The sequence below is a fragment of the Odontesthes bonariensis genome, chromosome 6 (genome assembly GCF_027942865.1).
Source record: "Odontesthes bonariensis isolate fOdoBon6 chromosome 6, fOdoBon6.hap1, whole genome shotgun sequence".
NCBI classification, from domain to species: domain Eukaryota; kingdom Metazoa; phylum Chordata; class Actinopteri; order Atheriniformes; family Atherinopsidae; genus Odontesthes; species Odontesthes bonariensis.
The window spans coordinates 40,282,996-40,304,131 of record NC_134511.1 but is presented as its reverse complement, the minus strand read 5'-3'; the positions used below and the strand labels follow the sequence as shown (position 1 = coordinate 40,304,131).

Sequence of the window (21,136 nt, the reverse complement as noted above, 5' to 3'; positions counted from 1 at the left end):
AACCCTTTAACAAACTTGAACGGGTCCCTGTAAAACGCAATCCTTACATATTCTTTCTTCCTTTTTCTTTTTCCTAAGACATTCAGCCCTTCTGAGTATTGCCAGCCTGCTTCTCAATTCTTCTTGCAAAACATTAATTCCCTCCCTGTCTTCTTCTGTGGCTCTTTTCCACTGCTTTCTTAAATTTCTTCTTTCCTTAACCAATTTCTCCATCTCTTTTTGCCATCTAGACTTGACTAAATGTACTCTGTCATCCCTCTTTCTATCTTAGTTAGGAGGAAAACAGCAGAAAAACAACTGGCCCGTTGTAATTGCTTTGGGATTTGGACACGCCCGCCCCCTGGAAGAGGCTCCCTTCACCCTGAGCGCTTTTCCTTCTTTGCATTGTTTGGTTGGTCGGAACGCATGCATCATGTCGTCCACAGTGAAGCGGCTCGAAGTTACCTATGACCCTGTTAATGAGAGCAACACGTTCACCAGCGGGGACCTTATTACTGGTCAAGTCACGCTGGAAGTGGTCAAAGAATGCGAAATCGACTCCCTTTACATTAAATTCAAGGGGAAAGCTGAAGTTCAGTGGACCGAGAGGTACGGCCAGACTACCGTTGTGTACCACTCCAAAGATAAATATTTCAGCATTAAACAATACTTCATTCGTGACGCAAATCTCAAGGGTAAGTGAGCTTTATTGCCTCTGTTCTCACACGCTGTCGGTTTTAAACGTGCAAATGTTTTTTTTTTCTGCATGGAAAGAGGAAAAAGACGAGCTGTACTTTCTGTCGCTGCTGCCTGTGACTTTGGAGCAGTTTCACAGGAAGTGAAGAAACTGAATTAAGACCTGTTTGTTATGAACAATATTTTATAGTTTAAACGGACGGACGTGCAAATACAAGTCTGAGTTTTTTTAAATTCTTTGAAATAATCTTTTGTTTGATGTTAAAAAAAAATAGATAATAATAATTTAACGGGCCACTTGCTGATAATTTAGTTTGCATCTTTTTCTTTGATAGGCGATGGAAATGCACCGGAGACGACCCAGATTTTAGAAACATGTAAGTATTTCACATGTCTCATGTAACATGTAAGTAAATCCCAGAAAGGTTTAGGCCCAAAATACATCTGTGATATGAATATAAACCAAGGAGAGCTCTTAGATCCAAGGACTCAGGTCAGCTGGTCCAGTCCAGAGTCCAGACTAAACATGGAGAAGCAGCATTTAGCTGTTATGCTGCAAACAAGTGGAACAAACTGCCAGTGGAGATTAAACTTTCACCAAATGTAGACATTTTTAAATCCAGGTTAAAGACATTTCTGTTCTCATGTGTCTATGAATGAAAGCTGCACGATATCTTTTAACTCATCTTGACTGTTGCTGGTTTTTAAATTGATTTAAATGATTTTATTTGTTTCTCTTTATATTCTTTTATGTATTTTTAATGCTTCTTATACTCCCTGCTGCAATGCTTTTATTTTATGTAAAGCACTTTGAATTGCTATATAAATACATTTGATTTGATTTGATCTCTCTCACATCTCAAAGGGAAGCTTGTTGGTGCTTTTACAGTACAGAAAGGTTATGTTGTGATTTTACTTGTCTCAACGATAGTTTGAAGCAGTTGTATTATTTCAAACTATTTTTGCTTTCCTGCTCAGTATGATTAAAATTCAGTGAGCCCCAGTGCTTATTGACCACAGCAGTGAACAATTACAAACCTACGGTGGCCCTGAAGTGCAAATCACAACGGCAAAAGAGAAAACACAACGGCAAATCAAAAAACAAAAAGAGAAAACGCAACGACATTGACCAAAACGGTAATGGTAGGTACCCTCGGGCGACATGAATCGTTGCTGATTGGACTGGTGTTGGTCCGTGCTTTAAAACATGTTTATCATATTACGCAGCTTCGACGCGAAAGTCAGCTGGGAAATGGAAGCAAGATGAAAAAATTTACCAAAAAAACTAAACTCAGCTTTGGAAAGCCAACTGGCCAGGGGAAAAGAAAGAGAGAAGGAGGTGAGTTCATTTCGCCAGTGAGAATGGGTGACAGTTCATAATGTTCATATGCGTTCAAAGCGCGGCTAGGAATAGGAGGATGCTAGATCATTGTTCTCAGCATTTCAAGCAACAGTCACAAAGCCCCTTGGTTAGGATTTCGTTTTCCAGTCGGCACAAACACACGGCACACAAATCTCTCTCTCAATTCGATTTTTAAAAAAAAAAAATTAGCGACCTGTAATGAAATTATTGGGAATCATGACATGGCTTGGGCTGTTAAGCTAACTTTTTTTTTTTTTAATCAGGGCTTGACAGTTTTGTGCCAACTGTGGCTAGTGGTCATTCAGCCTCACTAGCTACAGTTTTGTTCAGTGCTATAAGGCTTCCTACATGTAAATAAAGCAGACTAATAGAAACTGGGTCAGAAACTTATATTTTTCATTTTACTTAAAACAATTTATGATGCACACGGGGCAAAATAACAGACTGAAATACCCCGTGTACTCTCTCATATGACACAATCTTGAGGTTAGTTGTGCTGCTCATGGTGCATTATGAAGCCAAGTTTTACCAGCATTTAGCTAGTTGTCAGGCCCAGCATGATACCTATGTCTTCTCTGTGTTGAGTGAATGGATTGAATTGAGACTATACATCTAAAATACAGCCAACATCTTGTAGTCTGTTTGGCACATTCTACGATGTTAATTTAGTGGGTGGATTCAACCAGTTACTTAGGTAAAATGATTGCATTTTTCCTAATGAACCATTTGGATTTTATTGCAAATGGTGTCTAAAATTTTGCACATCGGTTAGACCAATAACCCAACTCATTCATTTGACCTTTTAGTGGGTCATGCACATGCATGGTGATGATGGTGACAATAGTAAAAATAATAATAATGTAATATTAATAACAATAATATTAATGGTGATGATGATATTTTAAAACAGATGACACAGGAGAGGATGAGAATGAGAGAGAGAGTCAGTAGAGGAAGAAAGGGGAAGAACTGAGTCTCACTCACTCACTCAAATACTCTACTTTTGTGATCACATTGTTATAATAAACTTGTTCACCTACATATTCACCTCCTTGATGGGCTTGTGATTTACCTCTGTTTATTCACATTTCCAAACTGTATTTTAAAAAGTCACCATATTAGGATGTTTTTTTAGTCAAATAAGATTTATCGCAATATTTGACCTCGGTATTTGAAAAATCCTGGTTACGGCCCTGGCCGTTGTGTTCTCTCTTTTCCCGTTGTGTTCTCTCTTTTCCCGTTGTGTTTTCTCTTTTGCCGTTGTGTTTTCTCTTTTGCCGTTGTGTTTTCTCTTTTGCTGTTGTGTTTTCTCTTTTGCTGTTGTGTTTTTTCTTTTGCTGTTGTTTTCTTTTGCTGTTGTGTTTTTTCTTTTGCTGTTGTGTTTTCTCTTTTACTGTTGTCGTTTCTCTTTTGCCGTTGTTGTTTCTCTTTTGCCGTTGTTTTTTCTCTTTTGCTGTTGTGTTTTTTCTTTTGCTGTTGTTTTCTTTTGCTGTTGTGTTTTTTCTTTTGCTGTTGTGTTTTCTCTTTTACTGTTGTCGTTTCTCTTTTGCCGTTGTTGTTTCTCTTTTGCTGTTGTGTTTTCTCTTTTACTGTTGTCGTTTCTCTTTTGCCGTTGTCGTTTCTCTTTTGCCGTTGTTTTTTCTCTTTTGCTGTTGTGTTTTTTCTTTTGCTGTTGTTTTCTTTTGCTGTTGTGTTTTTTCTTTTGCTGTTGTGTTTTCTCTTTTGCTGTTGTCGTTTCTCTTTTGCTGTTGTCGTTTCTCTTTTGCCGTTGTGTTTTCTCTTTTGCTGGTGTGTTTTCTCTTTTGCTGTTGTCGTTTCTCTTTTGCCGTTGTTGTTTCTCTTTTGCCGTTGTTTTTTCTCTTTTGCTGTTGTGTTTTTTCTTTTGCTGTTGTTTTCTTTTGCTGTTGTGTTTTTTCTTTTGCTGTTGTGTTTTCTCTTTTGCTGTTGTCGTTTCTCTTTTGCTGTTGTGTTTTTTCTTTTGCTGTTGTGTTTTCTCTTTTGCCGTTGTGTTTTCTCTTTTGCCGTTGTGTTTTTTCTTTTGCTGTTGTGTTTTCTCTTTTGCTGTTGTCGTTTCTCTTTTGCCGTTGTGTTTTTTCTTTTGCTGTTGTGTTTTCTCTTTTGCCGTTGTGTTTTTTCTTTTGCTGTTGTGTTTTCTCTTTTGCCGTTGTCGTTTCTCTTTTGCTGTTGTCGTTTCTCTTTTGCCGTTGTGTTTTTTCTTTTGCCGTTGTGTTTTTTCTTTTGCCGTTGTGTTTTTTCTTTTGCTGTTGTGTTTTCTCTTTTGATGTTGTTTTTTCTTTTGATGTTGTCGTTTCTCTTTTGCTGTTGTTTTTTCTTTTGCTGTTGTGTTTTTTCTTTTGCTGTTGTGTTTTCTCTTTTGCTGTTGTGTTTTCTCTTTTGCTGTTGTGTTTTTTCTTTTGCTGTTGTGTTTTCTCTTTTGCCGTTGTCGTTTCTCTTTTGCTGTTGTCGTTTCTCTTTTGCCGTTGTGTTTTCTCTTTTGCCGTTGTGTTTTCTCTTTTGCCGTTGTGTTTTTTCTTTTGCTGTTGTGTTTTCTCTTTTGCTGTTGTCGTTTCTCTTTTGCCGTTGTGTTTTTTCTTTTGCTGTTGTGTTTTCTCTTTTGCCGTTGTGTTTTTTCTTTTGCTGTTGTGTTTTTTCTTTTGCTGTTGTGTTTTCTCTTTTGCCGTTGTGTTTTCTCTTTTGCTGTTGTGTTTTCTCTTTTGCTGTTGTCGTTTCTCTTTTGCTGTTGTGTTTTCTCTTTTGCCGTTGTGTTTTCTCTTTTGCCGTTGTGTTTTTTCTTTTGCTGTTGTGTTTTTTCTTTTGCTGTTGTGTTTTCTCTTTTGCTGTTGTCGTTTCTCTTTTGCCGTTGTGTTTTTTCTTTTGCTGTTGTGTTTTTTCTTTTGCTGTTGTGTTTTCTCTTTTGCTGTTGTCGTTTCTCTTTTGCCGTTGTGTTTTTTCTTTTGCCGTTGTGTTTTTTCTTTTGCTGTTGTGTTTTCTCTTTTGCTGTTGTGTTTTCTCTTTTGCCGTTGTTTTTTCTTTTGCTGTTGTGTTTTCTCTTTTGCTGTTGTGTTTTCTCTTTTGCTGTTGTCGTTTCTCTTTTGCCGTTGTTTTTTCTCTTTTGCTGTTGTGTTTTCTCTTTTGCTGTTGTGTTTTTTCTTTTGCTGTTGTGTTTTCTCTTTTGCTGTTGTGTTTTCTCTTTTGCTGTTGTGTTTTCTCTTTTGCTGTTGTTGTTTCTCTTTTGCCGTTGTTTTTTCTCTTTTGCTGTTGTCGTTTCTCTTTTGCTGTTGTGTTTTCTCTTTTGCTATTGTGTTTTCTCTTTTGCTATTGTCGTTTCTCTTTTGCCGTTGTTGTTTCTCTTTTGCCGTTGTGTTTTTTCTTTTGCTGTTGTGTTTTCTCTTTTGATGTTGTCGTTTCTCTTTTGCCATTGTGTTTTTTCTTTTGCTGTTGTGTTTTCTCTTTTGCTGTTGTGTTTTCTCTTTTGCCGTTGTTTTTTCTTTTGCTGTTGTGTTTTCTCTTTTGCTGTTGTCGTTTCTCTTTTGCCGTTGTTTTTTCTCTTTTGCTGTTGTGTTTTCTCTTTTGCTGTTGTGTTTTCTCTTTTGCTGTTGTGTTTTTTCTTTTGCTGTTGTGTTTTCTCTTTTGCTGTTGTGTTTTCTTTTTTGCTGTTGTTGTTTCTCTTTTGCCGTTGTTTTTTCTCTTTTGCTGTTGTCGTTTCTCTTTTGCTGTTGTGTTTTCTCTTTTGCTATTGTGTTTTCTCTTTTGCTATTGTCGTTTCTCTTTTGCCGTTGTTGTTTCTCTTTTGCCGTTGTTGTTTCTCTTTTGCCGTTGTTTTTTCTCTTTTGCTGTTGTGTTTTCTCTTTTGATGTTGTCGTTTCTCTTTTGCCATTGTGTTTTTTCTTTTGCTGTTGTGTTTTCTCTTTTGCCGTTGTGTTTTTTCTTTTGCTGTTGTGTTTTCTCTTTTGCTGTTGTCGTTTCTCTTTTGCTGTTGTTTTTTCTTTTGCTGTTGTGTTTTCTCTTTTGCTATTGTGTTTTCTCTTTTGCTATTGTCGTTTCTCTTTTGCTGTTGTCGTTTCTCTTTTGCCGTTGTGTTTTTTCTTTTGCTGTTGTGTTTTCTCTTTTGCTGTTGTCGTTTCTCTTTTGCCGTTGTGTTTTCTCTTTTGCTGTTGTTTTCTCTTTTGCTGTTGTCGTTTCTCTTTTGCCATTGTGTTTTTTCTTTTGCTGTTGTGTTTTCTCTTTTGCTGTTGTTGTTTCTCTTTTGCCGTTGTGTTTTCTTTTGCTGTTGTCGTTTCTCTTTTGCCGTTGTTTCTCTTTTGCCGTTGTGTTTTTTCTTTTGCTGTTGTGTTTTCTCTTTTGCTATTGTGTTTTCTCTTTTGCTATTGTCGTTTCTCTTTTGCCGTTGTTGTTTCTCTTTTGCCGTTGTCGTTTCTCTTTTGCCGTTGTGTTTTTTCTTTTGCTGTTGTGTTTTCTCTTTTGCTGTTGTCGTTTCTCTTTTGCCGTTGTGTTTTCTCTTTTGCTGTTGTTTTCTCTTTTGCTGTTGTCGTTTCTCTTTTGCCATTGTGTTTTTTCTTTTGCTGTTGTGTTTTCTCTTTTGCCGTTGTGTTTTTTCTTTTGCCGTTGTGTTTTCTTTTGCTGTTGTCGTTTCTCTTTTGCCGTTGTTGTTTCTCTTTTGCCGTTGTGTTTTTTCTTTTGCTGTTGTGTTTTCTCTTTTGCTGTTGTCGTTTCTCTTTTGCCGTTGTGTTTTCTCTTTTGCTGTTGTTTTCTCTTTTGCCGTTGTGTTTTCTCTTTTGCCGTTGTTTTCTCTTTTGCTGTTGTCGTTTCTCTTTTGCCGTTGTTGTTGTTTCTCTTTTGCCGTTGTTTTTTCTCTTTTGCTGTTGTGTTTTCTCTTTTGCCGTTGTGTTTTTTCTTTTGCCGTTGTGTTTTCTCTTTTGCCGTTGTGTTTTCTCTTTTGCCGTTGTCGTTTCTCTTTTGCCGTTGTTTTTTCTCTTTTGCCGTTGTGTTTTTTCTTTTGCCGTTGTGTTTTCTCTTTTGCCGTTGTGTTTTTTCTTTTGCTGTTGTGATTTGCATTTCATCGCCACCATAGAAACCACAGACCATCTCTAAAGACATTAGCTAACTGCTCCAAGGGTGCAACTTGACTCTGCTGTCAACCACAATACCTAATGAAAGGTCATTGGCAGCTTTATAAGAGAAGTTTGTACTTTTCCAGCCCTTTTTCCTTTACAAGGTCTCATGAATTCTTATCTACTGCTCAGACGGTGGGTCTCTCTGATTTGAATATAAAGCTGCATCAGAACCCTTGACCCAAAATCCCTTTTCATGAATTTTTTACTTAACCAACTGCATTACAGCAGCGTATGTTTTATATTTTTGTCCTGTGCTTGTTCGGTTTCCTTTAGACCCGAGTGTTGTTGCACCAGGAATCCATGTCTATCCGTTCACCTTTCAGATCCCTTCCCAGTAAGGAACTGTTCTTTTAATGCTTCTGTAATAAATTAGAGCACATTGAGTGTATACTTGTATGAAAATATTTCTATCAAAAAGGTATACTTAGCTCACACTCCTCAGATTTATGTCTGAAGTATTCTTGTTTTTTAGGGAAATGCCCTCTTCCTTCAAAAGAGATACTGGTAAAATTGTGTACTTGCTGGAAACCGGGTTGAGCAGATCAATGAGGGTTACCAAGAAAGAGTCGACTAAGATCAACTTTGCGTCAAAAGCAGACATAAACTTTGTCTCTGGGTTAATGGTATGATCTTATATATCCTCTTCTGTAATTTGTAAACAGAGAAAAAAAAATCATCATGGATTGTTGGAAGCAGTTGACTCAGGTGCAGCCCTTGCTTTGTACCTGCATGGACATGTTCTGTGTAATGTGTTTAAACCCACTGAAATGCCTGCAGCTAACAAACTTTAAATATGGGCACAATATATGCCTACTAACAAATCTCTGTTTGACATCATTATTTAGGCTCAAACCATTTTTTTATGTTCCCAGCCTCTGGGAGAGGATTTTTGAGTCATTAAGATAAAGATAATGTTAAGTTTTATTTTTTTTTTAATGTCTAAGTGGCTTTGTGTTTTCCTCATTAATCTTATTGTCTTTCAGACACCACAGCATGAGTCTAAGGATAAGAAAATGAAACTTTTTACCTCAGGAAGTGTAGCCATGGATGTGAATCTTGAAAAATCAGGTTTCTTCCAAGGTGAGAGCTCTTTAAGGGTGATACTGACAACTACTGGTCTTATATCAAAGCTTGTTTAGACATTTCTGCTCTGTGTCACAGGAGAAGGGTTAAAGGTTCTGGCTCTCATTAAGAACGATTCATCTCGTGAGATCAAGCCCAAGTACTGCCTGTACAGAAAGCACAGCTTCTTTGCACAAGGGAGGAGAAAAGTCCATACTAATGATCTGCTTAAAGAGGTAGGAGCGCCCATTCCTCCATCTGCCTCAGAAAAGGTCACACAGATCATCACCATTCCCCATGACGCGGAACCCTCCATCCACAACTGCAACATCATCAAAGCAGAGCACAGACTCAGGGTGAGTAGGGAAAAAAAGTGTAATTATTATACCCAATCTTATATATAATATATAATATATATAATAATTTCAGTATTATATCATTTTCCCCAAGGGAGCATTTGTCTCAAAGATCTTTGCAGTTCCTGCTATTACTTACTCACTACCTGTTAACTTCACAGGAAGGATGCATAAGAAGTGGGAGAGTAACTTGTGCTTGTTTTAAACAGTCAATTAAATAGCAACAAAGTGTTTGTGCTGAATGCCTTCCAACACCTTCCTCTTTTATTTTTGACAGTGTTTGCTGAAGGAGTTAATTTACAGTACCAGACACATTCAAAATAAATGGGTGAACAAAAAACTGCAAATGTGATATCACACGTGCAGATATAGCTGAGGGCCTTTATTATGTAACCTTGTGTATTGGGGGTGAGTTGTCCTGTCGAAAGAAAGAAAGAAAAACAACCCATGACCTGGCCTGTCATGGACATGTCTTCAGATACAATTAATTCATACTTAAACATCACAATGAACGTGATCGAATACAAGATTGCAGTACAAACTTAAAGTAACCAGAGACTATGTCAAACAATAATCCATCTATATGATTCAGTCTATGATAATAATAACCCCAAAGATACTATTATTTTTCTCTAAACCTTGATTGTTATTTGTTATAATGTTTTATTTCTACATATTATGCTTTTTCGCTATTCATACAGAACAATGTACAATTTATTTTCTGTCTTTTGTGCCGTCACTGCTAAGCCTCAGTCCTTTTCTGCTAAAAAAAATCTCAGTCTATGTCTGTTCACAGTTACAAGTCTTAAAAAGCTTCAAAACGCAAACACACATCTTTTTGCTGTGCAGAGAGCAGTGAAATGACAACACTACTCTCCACAGGTCTACCTTGATGTCAAGTATGCTTCAGACCCTGAGATCAAATTTGAAATAGTCATCCTGCCTGCCTCCCAGGCTTCTCTTGTGTCATCAGCCCCCCCAACGACTGCTGCTGGCTTTGGATTTGAACCATTTGGGAACCCAAACCCGCCAGTCTGGGGCTTTGGACCTCCACAACCACCAGCAGGACCTCAGTCCTCAGACCAACCCCCTCCTCCTTATGGAGCATACGCAATGTACCCTCCTATGAATGAAAATGATAATAAATATCACTGATAGTGTTGAGAAGATTTGTGAAGATCTCAGTGACATTAAATAAATGGATAGAAAAATATATTTGCTTTTTTTATAATGACTACTATCTGTTAACTTTTTAATCCTTTCTCTTTTGTGAAATATCGTTTAATTCAAATATAGGCACATCATTTATTTACTTATCTGCTTTTACTCGCTTTTACTGAAATTCATTCCCCTTTTCTTTATCCCTTTCTACATCAAAATTGTGTAAATAATGTAAGGATTTAACGAGTCCTCGACTCTTCTTCATAAATGTGACCGTTTCAGTTGGAGGACTGTGGTCACAATGCTGTTTATAGTTTCAGGGTGGCTTCTTGAAACTACTTGTGTACTGCCCTCATCACACAAAGGAAATGTAACTCGACAGTCAGTTAAACTCTTCCCCAATATCACGACTCTGAGGAACGTTGTTTCTTTGTCCACAGATTTATTAACATTGAAGAAGTGTGAAACTAAAACACACAAAAAAGATACATCACTCATTCAGCTTTTTAACATGCACATATGCAATTATCGTATATGAATGAAATAATGTCCTGCATAACTTAACCTTGTCTTCCAAACTGTTACCGTTTTACATAATCTTAACTTACAGTTACTCTTATAATATATTAAACACAACATACCCACGATGCTACATTCCAAGCAAAGATGTATGCAGCTGGCGTCAGCTTGACTGAACACATGGGCCCTCATTTATCAAGCGTTCTTAGGAACAGATCTGTGCGTAAAGCGTGCGTGCGATCATTCCTGAGCAAAGTGTGGGATTTATGAACATGTACTTGAACTTAGAAATGTGCCTAAATCTACGCACAGCTTTGCACATTGCCTAGTGGTAGAATTACGAAACTGCAAATGGTGTTGATTGCTGCACAGGGGAAGATTACAATGTTCATTCAATTGTTGCATTACAGTATGTCTGACGGCATTTGGGTCCGTGTAGCCTCTGCAATTCCAAAGCACGGTGCATTAGACCTACCTGGCGTTCATTGCATTTCATTCAGAGTGTAACAATAATTGTTTCACCAGAAGACCTGACAATAATCAGCCTAGTTTAATTGATATGGGTATAAAAGGCACACGTAGGACATGCCATTCAGAACGCAACATGGCCCATCTTGCATTGCTTGAGGATCTGGTAAACCGTGAGCTACGGAGGGAGCGCGTGTTTAGGGAGCGTGCAGATTTATTGGCAGGAAGTAGTGAGTGGCTTCTAAGCAGGTTCAGATTTCCAAAACATATATTGCTCGACCTCTGCCGTGAATTGGGGCCATTTCTCGAGTGAGAAACTAAGCGCACGCAAGCCATACCTGTGCATGTACAGGTGCTGTCCGATTCCTTTATTTTGCAGAACAGCTCCGTGGGCCTTCGTTTACAAGAAGGAGCTGTTGAAGATGGATGGCTTATTGGTGAGTGTTGCGCAGCATGTTTGCAACATGTGTATGGTCAGTGTTCGAACTACGGGGGGACTCAGGGGATCTGAGACCCCCTGAAACTGACACGAGACCCCCCGAAAACATGATTTGGGAAATGTTGAGCGGTCTCTAAAATATTGGCAAAATGTGATTTCCCCTAATGAGTTATGATTGCAGACGCGATGCGTGTGTGGAGGTGTGGAGCCTGTGTGCGTAATTGGCATAAAGCTGTGCTGTCCGCCGCGTATGATTCTGTATAGGGCTCGGGCACGTGACGTCACTACGTGAGCGGCGGCCATACTGGAGGCTCAGAACTGCTTTGTTTACATTGTTTTCCACTGCGCGCAGACGTACTCCCGCCTGGTCTCGGAACTTTCTTCGTTGGTTTATCTATTTTACTTATTGTCTTTGCCACTATGGTCGCACGTTGCTGTGTCGTGGGTTGCAATAGCGAAAGCCGTGACAGGAATGGGGGGGAAATCGTAAATGGTTTATCTTTTTACCGGTTTCCTGCTTGGAGGCGCACCCACGGAGACCAAGTGTCCGAGATAACAAAGCGTCGTCGACTAGCATGGATCGCTGCTGTAAGACGACCAAGCATAACTTTCCACTCAATCCCGGTGTCGATGAGAGTGTGTTCTCTGCATTTTCATTCTGGTAAGTTACAGACTTTTGTGTGCTGAGGTAAAGATCCCCGCCTTCACAAGAGGACACTGTCAGTTGGAAGCAAGGGATGTCTCAATGGGTTAAAAGCGGAGGACAAATTTCGTGTGTATGCACGTATACATGACAATAAATCTGATCTTAATCTTAATTTAATGTGGAAAATACAAGGAAAATTGCCCATCTCCAAATTCACATGGAAAGGGCGATTGGAACTGTCAGAAACAATACACCTTTTTGTCAGCAAAAGTACCTATCAACATAGTTTTGCCATGCGAAGGTGAAGACAAAACATTCTTTGACAAGATTGTGTCTGTATGTTGTACTCTGACCACCATGAGCAGGAGTGTTGTGCAAAGTTGAAGTCGTCTGAAATAAATGTGCTTTGAGATACAGCCAAGTGTGTGTGTGTTTCATTATTTATTTACAAGTAGAGTAACATGACAAAAGTGTAAAGTGTCATTTTAATTGAAACTGTTGCAAAGTATAAGCACTGACACCGCATACTATATACGCAATTATGTTGGAAAGGGTGAACTTAGGCAGTAAATCTTCGTCGATTTTTAAATTAAAAATCCATTCCTTGCTCGGTTTCATAAGGGTCCAGTCCGTTTATAACGCCAATCTTCTGTATGTACCGATCTCTGGCTTCCTTCTGTAATGTATCCCGGTATATCCCACATCCTTTCTTCGATTTTAACATGCTTTTCTCTCACTTTTCTCTCACTGTTTGGTCCTTGATCTCTGTCGTGCCTCAGGGTTTGTTTACGAAATTGTGCCTCCAATATGGCGACCGTATCCCAGAATGCAACTCGTGTGCCCGAGCCCTATTGCTTCTCATGTGTTTTCGAGATCCGCGCTCTGAGTCAAGCGCAAGCAAGCAAGCAAGTTCCGGTGGCTTTTAAAGGGAATGTTGGTGCCATATATGGTTAATTGGGGGCGTTCCATGATGCAAATTAGTCTGATCGTGCCCGCGCAAGGTGAACCGGCAGGTGTGGTATTTATCATTGCAGATTACCTACCAGTGTGCGTACGACCTGTGTAAGAACGTTTGATGAATGCGGATTTTTTTTTTTTGTACTTTGGCACATTCTAAATTTCACTCATACGACAGGATTTAGAAGGGATTATACGCACTAATGATAAATGAGGGCCCTGAAGTTCTGACTGTCCCTCCCGGTAGAGATCACATGACGCATGACTGTGGGTTTTTCTCTTAAAGAGACAGTCACCATACATAAAAAACACTTGTTAAACCCCTAACAACACAACTTGTGTACAAAATTGTTTTTACAATTACAAGAGTCAATATATCGCAAGATTGTTCCTCTAAAACGTTAATGCAATGCTCTTGGAAAGAAATAACAAAAGATTAATTTTGTCAATTGTAAATGTATCATGAATCTTGAAAAAACAGTTTAGAACAGTTTAGAATCCACCTTTTAATCTAATTTGAATGTCTTTGGACTGTGAGACAAAACCAAGCAGGTGTGGTTAAATTAACTTTTTCAGATACCACAAAGGTTGCTTTTTAGTTTGTTTTTTTTAGCTGAGGTCAAATACTAAAATTGTTTTCAATGAAAAATGTTTATTTGCCATGGAGTCGGCAGCAATATTGTGTCTTTGTTTTCACTGACATGGATTAACTGAAACATGAGCTTTCACTTCCTGAGGAGCTGTTGAAAGTTTTCCGGCTATTTACATTTATGTTATTTACAGCCTCTTCCTCATGTGGCGGATTATAATCATCACATTTTTACAGTTTAATTCAGTTGTTAGTTCCATTGGACTGAACTATGTCAAACATCAGATAACAGTTGGAAAATCAGATTATGTAACATGTGACGATGACTAAGCACAGCATGTGACGGTCGTAAAGCCAGAGTAGAAGAAGTCGGGTGTTATTCTCTTCCCACTCGGCTGTATGTGACAGCGGGTTGGTTTTCCAAAAAACATACTGTATGTGCAGTGTTTTAACTCTGACCATCAATTTGCGAACAAAATCTATTGTTTTTGACTTCCCAGGGAACTATGAAGTGTCCACAGGGTTTAATGTTTGTCCCCTGGAGCAGATGTGGGTGGAACAGGTTAGGGTTGAAATATGAGACGACACAGGTTTAACCAGATATGCAAGCTTGTGATCACATATAAATGCTGCAGAGTTTACACAGTTTGAGTTTGTACTGAAGCGTTACTCTGTTGAAAAATGACCATCAACAACTTTGAAATTGAATACGATGCCATCAACAGCAAGAACACCTTCACAAATGGAGACACCATCAATGGAAGGATCATCGTGGAGACCTCGAAAGAAACAAAAATCCAGTCACTTGTTTTCATAGCTAAAGGAAAAGCTCATGTTTGTTGGCATGAAAACTACGGAGAGAACCAACATTACGTCTACTGGGCTAATGAGAAATACTATGATGTCAAACATCATATCTTAAGAGAATCGAGAGAAGATGGTAACGTTTGAAATGAATTATCACTGTGTCTACTTTAATAACATATGGTGTTTAGAAGTAAGCATAAGGTTTTTCTTTTCCAGGGACTGAAGTCATTGGAAAAGGAAGGCATGTGTTTCCTTTTAGCTTCAAGATACCAGACAGGTACTTTTTCCTTACTTATTCTGAACGTATTATTTCATTCTTTTCACATTAGAATCATGTTTTCTTATTTTACCCACACAGAAAAATGCCATCGACTTTCCGAACATCCATCGGCCAAATTGTTCATAAGGTGAAGGCAGAGCTTAAACAGTCTATGAAGCTGACAAAAACAGCTAAAGCCCACTTCACCTTTGCATCCAAAGCAGACACGGATATCCCTGCACTCATGGTAAGAAAGAAGAGGATAAACATTGCACCTGATATTTTGTGAGCAGAACAGACTGTAACTTGCTATATTGATATAAAGTGGGATCTGCTTTTTAGGAACCTTAACATATGTGCAAGGATAAAAGCATTGCTTTTGGTTCTGGAAATGTCTCATTGGATGCCCATACTAAGAAGCAGGGATACAAACCAGGTAAATCAGTGAAATCCAAAACATGTGGACATACTTCTTGGTTGAGGAAATAAACCAACTTCATCCTGATGCTGATTGAATCAGGCACTGATGTCACCGAGACAGACCAACGCCAGGGTGTTACTACCATAAACATTCAAGAAATACAATAAGAGTAAAGAGTTAAATCGGTCTGTCCATCAAGCCCCATTGGTCAGTATTGAGGTAGTTTTTGTCATCTATTCAAGTCTAATTCAAAGTGCTTTACATTAAAAAAAGCATTGCAGCGGGGAGTGGAAGAAGCATTAAAAATACATCAAAGAATGGAATTAAAATGAAATAAAATGATTAACAACAAGCAACAGTCTAGATAAGTTATAAGATAGCGTACAGCTTTCATGCATAGACACATGAGAAGAGAAATGTTTTTAACCTGGATTTAAAAATGTCTACCTCTACAAAGTTTAATCTCCTCTGGCAGTTTGTTCCACTTGTTTGCAGCAGAACAGCTAAATGCTGCTTCTAGATTCTCTTTTTTTTTGTAATTCAAGAAAGCTATTAGAAACAAAAACAAATATTGCGTTGAAAATCCATTGCACACTGAGTTGGATCATATCATAGGGGAGCAGCTATTTCAATTATTATATTGAGCATTTTTAAGAGCATGTTGATTTTCTTTTTTTTCAAGGGCAATATTCTTGAGTAGACCTGAGGTAGAAAGAGAGTGTAAAGAAAGTGAGAATGATTTGCAGCAAAGGTCTGGCCTGCTGGCTCTGAATCAAGATGTTTCATAAATTTAGCCTATGTGATACTGTGGACATATTCAAACCAAATATGCATTGAATTGCCCCCACATCAGCACATTTGATAAGAACCCTCCATCCTTGTCTCCTGTATTAACTGATTCTTTAAATGTAATGTCTTGGTGTGTAATCATCACTTTCCATTCCACAGGCGAGGCCCTCCGTGTCACGGTTGCAATCAACAATCGCTCAAGTCGTTCAGTGAAGCCCAAATTTGAACTGTATGAGAAGAAGAGTTACTTTGCCATGGGTAGGAGGAAAGTTCACACACAAAATATCCTTAAAGACAAAGCGGACACAGTTGATGAACAATCTGGCAAAACGACTGTGACCAAGGTGATCAACATCCCTACAGAACTACCCCCATCCATTTTAAACTGCTCCATCATCAAGCTGGAGTACAGGGTGAAGGTAAGCATCACAATTACAGCACATTTAGTCTGATGATTGTAATGCATGCTGGATTGCTGCTTTGCTGGAATTACTCAAGGAAAGCTTGTTGGCCTTTTTTTGTTGTTATTAAATCTGTCTCATTTCTATTATAAAGAAGTAAATGAGACCTAATTTCTCTGTGTCCTGTGATTATAAAAGACAAATATTCACAAAATTTTTCATCTGTAATTTTTTGCTAAATACAACAAGAGAAGTAAATCCTCCAAGATCAATCAATCAATCAATCAAATTTAATTTATTTAGCCCTTTACAATCACCAACTGGTACTCAAAGTGCTTTATAACAGGATAAAAAACAACAATACGTAAAACAAAACATAAAACACAATTCAGAAATGGTAAAAGTGCTAAAAGTGCTGCAGGGCATTAAAAGCCTTCCACAAGTGCAATAAAATTAATTGAATAAAATTTGTATAAAATTAAGATAATTAAAAAAAAAGAGCGGATAGAATGAGCATAGTGGCCCTAATCAGAGTTGGAATGCCAGTCTAAAAAGGTGGGTCTTAAGCTTCGATTTAAAAAGGCAGAGATCAGTGATGGTGCGGATATCAGGGGGCAGTTTGTTCCACAGTCTAGGAGCAGCAATGACAAAGGAACGATCACCCCACTGCTTAGATCTCGACCTTGGGACCTCTAAAAGAAGCTGACCTGAAGAGCGCAGGGCTCTGCCGCAGTTGCGAAAAGTTAAAATGTCCGACAGATAAGAAGGTGCCAAGCCATTAGTGGCGTTAAAAACAAACAACAGGAGTTTAAAATCGATTCTGAATCGTACCGGAAGCCAATGGAGAGACGATAGATGTTAATGTAGCTTTGAAAAAACGCAGAGCACCCAGTCAAAAGATGAAATTGCAGTAATGAACTGAAATTCTTTCAACCATTGAATACCTCTAATGACAAAGCAAAGGAATAAGAAACAATAGACAACCGATTTTCATTCTTTTTTTCCCATCACAGATTTATCTTGATATCAAATGTGCTGCCGACCCGGAGGTCAAAATCCCCATTGTCGTCCTGCCTGAGTTTTCCAGTAGAAAACAGCCTCCTGCTTCTGCCGGCTTTGGATTTGAAGGATTTGGTGAATCTGCCGAACCAACCTGGAGTACTACACCACAAATGATGTATCCCCCACCTCCCTATGGAGCCTGTGCAGCGTACCCCCCGCCCCACTCTGACATGTATAAGTCTGGTCTGTAAATACCTGCCTTGAAAGGGAATGTCATCATTTTCATCTTGTATTCAGTCCATCCATTCCTTCTTTGTCTCTTTTATATCGACTATGTTTACAGTTTTTCATTTATTATTTGTATGAATTCATCATTAGGACATTTGATAAGCGCAAACACACATGTTTATTGGCATACATAGTTTATAACACAGGATGGCAGGTGGGATGTTAGTGTAGTCCTGGCCCTGGAAGGTGTTCTGAGATTAAATGACCCGTGTCAAGGAACAAAACTTAAGTGTGTCAATTCCTATTCGAGAAAATACTGTGCATATCCTGATGCCATGCGGCACACTCACTTCAATAAAGCACTGCAATTTTATGTTTCATCCCTTTTTGCTTGATGTAGTTTACACCACAAACTTCCTCTAACCATAACGAAGACGTTTTGTTCCCTAATGAAGAGAAAAGGGGGAAAAAAATCACTTTGGACTGAAAAGAGACTAAAGTGAAACAAAATGAAAAAAAACAATGGTCTTATACTGAAATTGAAATTGGGTCTCCCAAGTAAGTATGATGACTTCATCAGTTTAAATCACTCCCATGTCAAACTGGACGAGTCTGCTGGTTAAGTCATATGCCTTTGTGGCTTAAGTAGCACACTCATTTATAAAGACAAAGAGAAAAACATTTAGATCAATACCCACTTGCCACAGGTAAATATTGAAATAAAAAAATAAAAAAACGCCACATTTCACCATGGTGAGTGGATATAAAAGTATTGGGAAGGGTGGTTATTGTTGTTGTGGGTCACGCCCTTAAGCATGTAGTCAGAGGGTGTTTCCTGTCACAGTACAAGGGTCAGCCCTCCATTGTCCTCACCAGCTGCCATAGAGGTATAGTGCAAAGCTGACCAGGCATCTGCCAAAGGTGGTCACATCTCCAGCTATTGGAAATGTTACTACAACACTGGCTGAAGCTAGCATTGCTACAAATGATCAACAATTAGGATGTGGTGTCCGTATTTGTGGTGAAGTGAGGACTCAAATGCAGACATGGATTAGGATAGGAGATTGTAGAAGAACTTGACTTAATTTATCTTGAAACTGTAACAAAAAGTGGAGCTAGGCTGGAACACCATAAACCTAAACTGATAAACCAAAAGCCTAAGAAATAAGAAAACCTGACTAGGACTGTGAACGTGACCTTGGCCCGACAGGGAAAACACAAAGTGGTAAAGGTGAGGATCTGTAAATGACTGAGAGAAACAAGGGAGCTTCAATTATGTGGGGGAACTGATGAGTGCATGATTGAAGATGTCAGTGAGTGAGTGAGTGAGTGAGTCTAATGACCTAAATAGGCAAACTGAGGAAAACTGTGGGCGAGAATAGGGAACAAGAAAAGACTAACTGACCTCGAAACAAAGACAAACTATGAATGTAACTATAGACAACTACAGACTAGACTAATTCAAACTGCAAAAAAAAAAAAAAAACAACTGAATGACTAAACAATAAGTAAGCAAAATAGAGACAAAACACAGAAAAAAACCAAAGTCCTACAAACCCTAACATATGGAAGGTAACCTGACTTTGACTTTGTTGGCACTGTGGAAACTTTTTTGCAGATTATATTCCACTTTGAAAGTTTTTCCAGATCTTTCAGTTATTTAAGCCTCTGAAGTTGAACATACCAAACCGTGGAGGGAGCAAAACACACTGTCACCATCAATTCTGAAGAGAAATATGCTTTAAATGTTGGTGTGGTTTCCCTCAATGCACTCTGCTTAAAGCAGCTTAAATCATCATGACTGTATTCCTACCATGTGACAGTTTAAGATAGTTCATCTAATTTACACTAACAGGAATATCTGAGTATGTAGCAGTAATAACTGTGTTTGTGCCGTGTGTCATGAATTAGAGGGAATGAAGAAAATGTATAAACACACTGTTATTTCTAACACAAATAACACACACATGCCCTATAGCTCACTGTTCATTCAACTCATGCAACTTAGCCTCCAAGACTGCTGGCTAGAGTTACCTGTGTGAAAGGGACACCTGCAGGCTTGATCACATGATCATGTGTGACACAGTCACAGGTTCTGGAGAAATCCACAGCTACATCATAAACAGAATTTTTGTTCATCAAGGAAAGTACTAGCCAAGGATGAATTCAAACCTGCTTATCAGTTTATCATAACAAGGCACCAACTCTCCTGGGATATCTTAACTGGAAAAGAGACCAGCAAGAAAATCAAATTGCAGTGTTTTTTGGTCAAATCTAAAGGAAAAGCTAAGGTAACTTGGCATGAACAAGATGGACAAACCACAGTGCTCCACAGCTACAAGAAGAAATACCTACAAACCTATAATTTTTTCAGGATAAAAACAAAGAAGATGGCTTGTATTGTCTTGTTTGTAAAACTACTTTGGAGGAGTACAAATTAGGAGTAAGAAAGTGTTCAGGCTGTGTACTGTGAGAGTATGACATCCTGCCCCTGCCCTGTACTTTTACCCTCACCCCTGTCACTTTGGCATGTGAACAATGTGAAATGCAGTCCTCAGACTACTGCCTTTGGTACTACAAAAACCCCATGATATTAATATTTCTACTACTATTACTACTAATAATATTAACAATCATAATAATAATAATAATAATTATTATAATAATGATGATGATAATAATATTTGCGTTATGAAAACAGCACCACACAGTGGAGGAAGAGGAAAAGCAAAAAAAGTGAGAGGAAGAAGGAGTTAAAAGCTTAGTAACTTGTCCACACAATAATGAGTGTACATGAAGGAAAAAGTGTCATATTACAGCCCAACCTGTTCCCTCGTGCCATCTGCTGAAAAGAATTTGTGTCAGTGCTTCCAGTAAACTGTTAACTGGGCAGAGAAATGGCAAAGTGAGCTTCCACTGCATTCTACAAGTGATCCAATTACCGGTAGGTCTTGGGTTTTTCACCCTTCTGCATGAGATAAAAACAATATCTAAATATGTCTTTTTTTAATGTCACCATTGATGTCCCTCTGATGAGAGACCGGATGTCAAACTCCCTCTGGTCATCCTGCAGGATTCACCAAAACCTCATCAACAAAAATGAATTTCCTGATTAAAGGACATGTTAGAACAGAAAAAAGGGGGTACTCAAACAATGTTGTTTCACTGTCTGAGTTTATTGTAGCTGTATGTACATGAACTGGTATTTCATGCTTTTCATCTGAGGGTGTCTTTATGAGGATTTTTTTTTTTTTTACTTTAATTTTTAACTGAATGTACAAAGACTTGTGGAAACCTACAGCTTTGTGGAATCTACTGTCCTCCCGTGCTTCCTTATTGCACAATTGCAACATACCTGGAATACCAGACGAATAGAGTGTCACGTTACACGACTGAGATAAAACTTTAACCATGACAGCCACTGAATACGATTCACAACATAAAATCATACTTTTTCAAAGGTTTGATCTAGTTGTGAATATAAAGTTGTGGTGCAAACTTGATACGGAAAGGACAAATCAGGGGTGTGCCTGCATCAATTCAAGGTTAAAATTTGGAGGGAAAATCAGATTTGTGCATGTGAGTGTAGCTCCCTGATGCTTGAGGCTTATGAAAGGCATCCATATGTACACACGGCTTCTTAAATCTGTTGAAAAGAATGTGTGCAGACAAATAATTGTTACCACCTAGAAACTGCTGGAATGGCTTTAATCATTAAACTGCACTGTGTTTATTTAGCTAAGAAAGTAAGATCATTTTCATATACATCCATATTCGATTCTCAAAGGAAGCTGTGTTTTTGCATTAATCAAATTGTCTACATCTAGTAGCATATGCATAATTTATCTGCATGTTCAGACACACCCCATAACATTTACAC

At 38.4% G+C, this 21,136-nt stretch overlaps 1 protein-coding gene and 1 pseudogene across 1 annotated transcript; both read left to right on the top strand.

Annotated features, from left to right (window-relative positions):
• The first annotated feature begins 351 nt into the window (after positions 1-351).
• Positions 352-9,783, top strand: LOC142382674 (arrestin domain-containing protein 3-like). The gene is made up of 7 exons (XM_075468788.1): positions 352-674; positions 1,011-1,052; positions 7,426-7,486; positions 7,625-7,775; positions 8,136-8,232; positions 8,314-8,570; positions 9,453-9,783. The coding sequence occupies exons 1-7, from the start codon at positions 413-415 to the stop codon at positions 9,723-9,725; spliced, it is 1,143 nt and encodes a 380-aa protein (XP_075324903.1). The 5' UTR covers positions 352-412; the 3' UTR covers positions 9,726-9,783.
• Positions 9,784-12,773: 2,990 nt separating this feature from the next.
• Positions 12,774-17,629, top strand: LOC142382675 (arrestin domain-containing protein 3-like; annotated as a pseudogene).
• The last annotated feature ends 3,507 nt before the right edge of the window (positions 17,630-21,136 follow it).